Source organism: Theropithecus gelada, chromosome 1 (genome assembly GCF_003255815.1).
Source record: "Theropithecus gelada isolate Dixy chromosome 1, Tgel_1.0, whole genome shotgun sequence".
NCBI classification, from domain to species: Eukaryota; Metazoa; Chordata; class Mammalia; order Primates; family Cercopithecidae; genus Theropithecus; species Theropithecus gelada.
In genome coordinates, this window is record NC_037668.1 from 24,302,417 (window position 1) to 24,310,631 (window position 8,215).

The following is an 8,215-nucleotide window of genomic DNA, read 5'->3' on the forward strand; positions in this document are numbered from 1 at the left end:
AGACCTACCCTCAGGGTGCATTCTCTTTCTCAGGGATGTTCCTTGCTGAGAAAAAGAATTCAGCGATATTTCTCCTATTTGCCTTTGAAAGAAGAGAAATATGACTCTGTTCCGTCTGGCTCCCTGGCAGTCAGAAGTCTTCTCTCTCTTGTTCCCTGAACATTGTTGTTATCCTGTTCTTTTATCAAGATGCCCAGATTTCATATTGTTCAAACACATACACTCTACAAACAATTTGTGCAGTTAACGCAATCAACACAGGGTCCTGAGGAGACATTCATCCTCTTCAGCTTACGAAGATGATGGGATTAAGAGATTAAAGACAGGCATAGGAAATCACAAGGGTATTGATTGGGGAAGTGATAAGTGTCCATGAAATCTTCACAATTTATGTTCAGAGATTGCAGTAAAAACAGGTGTAAGAAATTATAAAAGTATTAATTTGGGGAACTAATAAATGTCCATGAAATCATCACAAATTATGTTCTTCTGCCACAGCTTCAGTCGGTCCCTCCGTTTGGGGTCCCTGACTTCCCGCAACAAACTGCTGTATACAGGCTGTGGATGGTAAGTGGATGGCCCGTTTAAGTCAATGCCCATACTATGCTTGTGGTAGCTGAAGCAGTATAGATGGACTCTTGCTTTTAACACAGGTTGGCTTCCTCCTTGCACTCTAGCAGCAAGGCTCCTGCTAGTCTCTTCAGTGATGTGACATGCTAGTGGAGCCGGGAAGCAGAATAGAAGAGGTATGACAGACAAGAAAGTTCTGAGAATTGCTACTGCTAACTTCCCCAATACCCTTTCTGGAAATGCATCCCCGTCATTTGGCATTCCATATAAATAAATCGTTTCCTGATACTAGAGATTGGTCTTCTCCACTTTTAGCTCATTTAATTCCCAAACTCATTTCAGCAAACGTGAACTGATTATGTACATGATGTGTTACAGAATTTTAGACCCCAAGGGGTTCCACAAAAATTAATAACAATAACAGTCTACTACATGTCTTGAGCACATTACTATTTAAAATATTTTCACAGGTATAAATCCTCTTGAAATCTAAAATACCCTGAAGTAAATGGGTCAGGGATCACTATTATTTAAATCTTGAAACTAAAGCTCACAGAATAATGACTTGCCTAAGGTCATATACATAGTGACAGAGCTGGGATTTAACCTTAGGTACTCTACTGTATTCTCTGTCCCCAATAAATATATAAGTTTGTGTAATTTACTTGATGTTCAAAAAGCTAAATTGTGCAAACTTCTTTTCTCCAAAGTTTAATGAAACCTCACCAGTTTTCAACGAGTCCTAGGAGTTAATGATTCTTTCCTCCATGAATTCCCCAGCCCTCATGTGATTGTGGCATCATGGAAAGACTATGGGACAAGAAGATTTAAGGACCGTATTTTATACCTTTTTCTGACACTAAGTTGTGCCATTTTGGATGATCCACTTAATTTGCTGGCCTTTAGCTTCCTCTATAATTATGTGGTTGGATTAGATCAGTGATTGCTCAAACCAATCATTAACATTTGTGGTTCAGAAAATCTGAAAGTGAAGCCTGGCCTTTTGCATTTCTAAAAATCTCCCAGAAAATTCAGATGATGGGTAAGATTTAGGAACAGCTGTGCTGGATGATCACTAAGATCATTTCTAGTCCTGAGGCTATTTAATACTCATTTTTAACAATTTCCTAACATGTATTATCTCATTTATCATCAACAATTCTATTTAATAAATATGAACTTTTTACATGAGAAACATGATACACAGAGTTGCAATAACTAGTCCAAGTACACAGAGATAATTATTTTGAATCTAAGGCAGAAATTAATTATGTCTGGTCCCAGAGCCATGTCTTTATTGACCATGATCTCATACCTAGTTCACAGGCTTTCATCCTAATCCCTAAACTTAAGAAAAGTTCTAAAGGAAATATGGTATTCAATAAGTAAATGCAATGACAAATTATCATACATTAAGTGGTGAAAGGGTTTATTCCTCGAGTCATCAAGATTTATTTATTTTTTAAAAGTTTGAGTAGAAATTCTATGGCACCCTGTTAGGTGCAGAGGATTCACTTAGTGGCTATCATATGAGTGGTCTTGCCTTTGGAGGCCTTGGAGTCTAATGAATCATTATTGCTGCTATTAATGAGAATGTCATTACCCATAAAATTTAAAGTTTTTCTTGTCATGAGATGAGATAATCCCTATGGACTCATTGTTCCCAACCCTAGGCCATTTTATTTCCTCTAAACCTTCTGAAGTTTTTTTGTGTGTGTTTGAAACCTCTTTAGATGTGTACCCTTTTTAATTCTCTTCTCTCTCTCAACCCTGCACATTGATTCTTTTCACAAAGATATCCTTAACCTTTATGACTGAACCTCAGAAATAATTATTTTTTAATACTGTTGCCCCCAGCTTCTCAACCTGGTTCCAAACTACTGCAGTCTTTAAGAAAGATTCCTCACACTAATATCTCTGGCACTGATTTTAGGACCAATATTGGCCCTTATTTTGATATGTTTTTTTTTTCTTTTTGTTTCTCTTGCTATTAATATAGTTTTGTTTGACCCACATCTCTCATTAGACTAAGTAGGGGTTCACTTATAGCAGAAACGTTTTCTCATCCTTCTGATTGCCAGAACACAGTATATAATTCTGCAGATTATCTGTCAACTATCCAAGCTTTGTTCTTGGCTAGTGCACCAACTGACTGACAGGTTGGGCTGGCTGAGAGAATTGGTGGATCAAGGCCTGTGGGAAGAAATGAGATAGAGTGAGAAGGGTCAGCCTTTGAGGTCAATGATAAGCAATGCACATATCGGCCTAAGATAACAGAAGGAGAAGGAGTAAAGAATGGAAAACTTGCCACCCAAGTGGAAACAGAACTCAAAGGAGCCAGGCTAAAATAATAAGTCTATCCAGATCCTTCAGTACTTTATTTTTAGGTACCCCTCTTAATTTCTTCTTAGTGCCAGCCTTAGTTCAGTATAGGGCTCTCTCCTATTAGTTTGGCATTCTTACCTTTTCCTTAAGGTCATCTGTGTAAAAGAATAGTCATTTGCCCTCATTTGCTCTGAACCTGAAGTTACCTTGGAAGACATCTAGTTCTGTCTTTAGGTCTTTGAAGAATCACCACACTGTCTTCCACAATGGCTGAACGAATTTACACTCCCATCTACAGTGTATAAGCATTCCTTTTTCTCTACAGTCTCGCTACCATCTGTTATTTTTTGATATTTTAATAATAGCCATTCTGACTGGTGTGAGATGGTATCTGTTCATGTTCTTTGCCTACTTCTTAATCAGGCTGTTTGTTTTCTGTTGTAAATTTGTTTAAGTTCCTTATAGATGTTGGATATTAGACCTTTGTCAGATGCATATATACCCAAAGGAATATAAAGCATTTTTTTTATAAAGACACATGCACATGTATGTTCACTGAACCACTATTCACAGTAGTAAAGGCATGGAATCAACCCAAATGCCCATCAATGATAGACTGGGTAAAGAAAATGTGGTACATACACACCATGGAATACCATGCAGCCATAAAAAGGAATGAGACCATATTCTTTGCAGGGACATTGATGGAGTTGGAGGCCATTATCCTCAGCAAACTAACACAGGAACAGAAAACCGAGTACTGCATGTTCTCACTTATAAGTGGGAGCTAAATGATGAGAACACATGGACGTGTGGAGGGGAACAACACACATTGGAAACTTCCAGAAAGTGGAGAGTGAGAGGAGGGAGAGGAGCAGAAAAAATAACTAATGGGTGCTAGGCTTAATCCCTGGGTCATGAAATAATCTGTACAACAAACCTCTATGACACAAGTTTACCTATATTACAAACCTGCACACGTACCCCTGAACTTAGAATAAAAGTTAAAAAAAGACATCTATTTTTTTCTACATCTAAATATGTGAACTCCTCATCAGCATATGACAAAAAAGGTAATTTAGCCTCTGCTTGAACATTTAACTAAGGTGGCTTTCCCATTGTTAACTAGTTCCAATAACCAGAAAGCTTCTCTTTATTAGAGTAGACTTAAGGTCTCATTAAGACTGAGAACTTCAAAATCCTAATGTCTAAAGATTAATCATGGCTTTTCCACTAACCAGCTTTACAACCTTGAAAACTTTTACAACCTTGAAAACTGACACAGGTGTTCTGGGTCTTAATATTTCTATCTATATTATGGGAGTTTCATAGATTGTAAAGACTATATATATAATATATGTTATATATATATAATCATATATACATATAAAAATACTGAGCACAGTGCCTATAATGTTTAGCAGTTATTTTTTACTATTGTTATGAGACAAAAATTACTTATAGGGCCAACATGTTGGAAAAGTCCAGAGGATGCTATTAAATCTTTAGTTTCTGCTTTCTGAAATCCTAGTAGCAATAGCTGAGTTCCCCAAATTTCACAAAATGACTTTCTCAGGGCCAAGAACTGAAACCGTTACATAATATTTTGATACAAACAAAACAGCAATTTACCATTTCACAGGTAGAAAATGCTATGGTTCATGCCTGTAACACCAATTATTTAGGAGGTTGAGGAGGGAGGATTGCTTGAGGCCAGGAGTTTGAGGCTGCAGTGATCAATACACTCCAACCTGGTCAACAGAGTAAGACCCCAACTCCAAAAAAAAAAAAAATAGAAAGAAATAGAGTCCCATTTATGATGCAGCATTGTTCCTTCATGTCAGAAATTTATTAACTTTCATAAGACACAGTTATTTTTATTTTGGACTTGGAAAATTATCAGTCTTGTAATTGAATGCTTTAGTGAAAGAGTCAAAAACTCTCAGAGTATGGGGTTAAACGATGCTTCTCTAAAACTGGGGCAAAGAACATCATTCTCTCAGTTTAAATCATTTTCTTTAAACAGGGAGTGAAGTTCCAAGGAGCAAAGCACCCTGGCAGCTGCTCAGCCACTGCATTTTTGTTTCCAAACCCATAACCTAGTTGTTATGTTTTAAACTATTACTGTTATATCTTAGTCCTTTTCCTTTCCTTCCCTGGTCCTTTTAAAGATTAGAGAAACCTAGCCTGGAAGGATGAATACTTTTCTTAATTCAGAGTCCCTGACTCTGACTTACTCAATAGTTTTGGCAAGTTGTTTCATCTACCAAGTTCTGAATTTCTAATATTTCAGAATAGATACAATAGTTGCTATGCATGCTTTCATAAAAATGGCTAACTGACTTATTCTTCAGTTTTCAGTTTAAATGCAACTTTCTCATGGAAAGAATGCATGGTTATCTTAATACTACTTCCTGCAATTATAATTAATTATAACTAATTATAAATTAATTGTAATTTTAACATTTATATTCTCAACTCTTTTAAAACACCCTAAAGATAGGACCTGGACATATATATGTCTTGTTCATTGCTTTTGTAGGGCTGACACTGCGTCTGATATATAGTAAGAGCTAAATAAACGTGTTAAATTGAATGTATGGATGGATGAATACCTTTAAAAGTGTGGTGTTAAAAATACTTTGTGATCTTCTTAGGAAGTTCTATAGAATTCAAAGATTTCTTGTAGCTAATATTTGATCCTCCATTCGTGGAAGGACACATAAAGAATACATAATATTAGCTATTAATTAAATCCCCAGATCTTTCATATGCCATACTTTAGAATTATTTTTCACATGTTTCAAGAAATAATTAGCCATCTCTTAAATAAAGAAATGGTCTAACGTAAAAGTAATCCTATTTCTTGCCACTGACTCGACTCCCATACTTTCTTACATTACACTGGGCATAGATATTAGGACCACTAAGACAGGTACATGAAACTTGTCCAAACAGAACTGTGACAAACTATACTTTTCAAGTACACTATACTTGTATACTATACAAGTATTCCTTCTGGCTAGTTTGCTCCTTTCCTTTGGGGAAAACACCTGGAAAGTATTTTTGTTTATTTATGTTTTACTAGATATTGTTCTAAGACTCAGAGTAATGATGAGAGGTCTTGCAGAATAAAATAAAAATAAGTCCTTATTTATTTACTATCACCTACATGTCAGACACTGTGCACTGTGGTTTACAAATCTTAACACTAATATTCAAAAGACTCTTCAAGAAAATATCGTTATCAAATAATGAAATTAAGACTCAGAGATGCTAAGTTACTTTCTAAAGATTAAGTATTTAGCAAGTGACTGAACAAAATATGATTTAAATCCAGATATATGTGAATTCAAAAAACATGCTTTTTTCTACTGTACCAGTCTTCTCCACATGAAATGATTACAAGTGGTACAAAAAACATCATGAATTTCATATTCTAAATTTTATTTAGCACATTTTGTTTAGGACATGACTGACTATATTTACATTAAGTCAAGTAAATTTGAAAAATGCCTATATATATATAATAGGTAAGACACAAATTTTAGAAAATCCTAAGTATGATACATAAACATCTGAGTTTTGAAAATCACTGCACCACATCATGTTGAAGGGATGTGTACTTTCCCTAGTCTCTGGTCTCAAACCGAATGTGGCTCCAGCAGACAGTATGAAGGTCGCTGTAACACTGAAAGTCAGTCAGCACTTGCTGCAGCTGCACCACCCCACATAGAAAAGCACTGAATTTTTGGTTTCTCATCTCTGGCCACTGTTGATCCCTGCGGTCACCATACCCTCAGGTCCAGCCTTGGCCTACTCCCAGCCCCAACTCATGCCAATATCCCAATTCTCTTTAGCTGCCTCCTCATAGCCTCCTTGATCTCCTTGTTGCGCAAGCTGTAGATGAAGGGATTGAGGAAGGGTGTGAGCACTGAGTAGACCACTGCCAGGGCCCGGTCATAGTCCAGTGAGTAACTCTTCCTCAGCCGCACATACATGAAGAGAATGCTCCCATAGAAGACGAGAACCACAGTGAGGTGGGAAGCACACGTGGAGAAGGCCTTCCTCTTGCCGGCAGCTGAGGGAATTCTGAGCACTGTGCAGATGATCCGCACATAGGAGCAGAGGATCAGCAAGAAGGTGGCTAGGATCTTGCATGAATTTATAACAAAATCTACTAGGACATTTATAGACGTATCAGTGCAAGCCAAACTCAGTAGAGGAGGGAAATCACAAAAGATGTGCTGAATGCGATTGGGGCCACAGAATGGGACGCGTGAAATCAAGGAAATTTCAACTACTGGCCCAGCCAAGCCTCCCAACCAACAGCCAATGGCAATCTCTGCACAGAGTGTTGGGGTCATGAGGGTTGGGTAGTGGAGGGGCCGGCAGATGGCTAAATACCTATCGTAGGCCATAGCTGTCAGGAGATAGCACTCAGTTGCTCCAAAGGAGTGAAAGAAATAGATCTGCAGGAGACACCCAGAGAACGAAATGGTCTTTTTCTCACTGAGCAAGTTTGCCAGCATCTTAGGGATGGTGGCAGCTGTATAGCCAAGCTCTGAGAAGGAGAGAATGCTGATAAAGTGGTACATGGGTGCGTGAAGCTGGGACTCCAGGCAGACCACCAGGAATATCAGCAGGTTTCCCAACATAGTTGTGAGATAAACGAGAAGCAACAGGAGAAAGAGATAAATCTGGACTCCCTGGAGATGGGGGAAGCCCAGGATGATGAATTCTGTTACCTGGCTCCAGTTCCCTGTGTCCATTGCTCACCATTCATGTCCCTAGATGTGAAGTGTGGAAGGACAGGAAAGAAAGTTGAACTATAGAGGTTCTAACAAGAAGGCAATCCTCAAATTACTATTGCCCTCCCTTCACTCACCTCCAAAGTAAAACCCTCTCAATAAATGCTTTGAGAGGTCAACATTTCAATTCCATGCGTCCCTGCCCTTCCTGTCAACAGCCTCCTTCAGACTATTCACCCTTATTTTTAGTCTTCCCTGACTAACACAGCTCATTTTTGGCCTTCCTAATCCATCCTGTAACCCAGTTGATTTTCTCAGTAGAATCTATATAGATTTTAGATATTTAAGTGTTTCTAATCCAAGGTATATATTAACATTTATACATATTGTTCGTCTAAGATACAAATCATCATTTATACTGATAATATATTGATACTGTACTGGACCAAATATATATAATTTGAATATTATTTTCTAACTTCTTATTTTAATTTGTTTTCTTCTTCAACTTTCTGGCTACCAAAGAATCAATTGTTTTCCCTTCTGCTCCCTCCTATTCCTTTACGAGA

General features: G+C 37.6%; 1 protein-coding gene across 1 annotated transcript; it reads right to left on the minus strand.

Annotated features, from left to right (window-relative positions):
- Window positions 1–6,666: 6,666 nt before the first annotated feature.
- LOC112614080 (olfactory receptor 6N1) lies at window positions 6,667–7,681 on the minus strand. The gene has a single exon (XM_025370241.1). The coding sequence runs from the start codon at window positions 7,665–7,667 to the stop codon at window positions 6,729–6,731; it is 939 nt and encodes a 312-aa protein (XP_025226026.1). The 5' UTR covers window positions 7,668–7,681; the 3' UTR covers window positions 6,667–6,728.
- Window positions 7,682–8,215: the final 534 nt, after the last annotated feature.

Excerpts from the sequence above, each read along its gene's own strand:
- LOC112614080 (XM_025370241.1), bottom strand. The coding sequence starts at position 7,667 with ATGGACACAGGGAACTGGAGCCAGGTAACAGAATTCATCATCCTGGGC.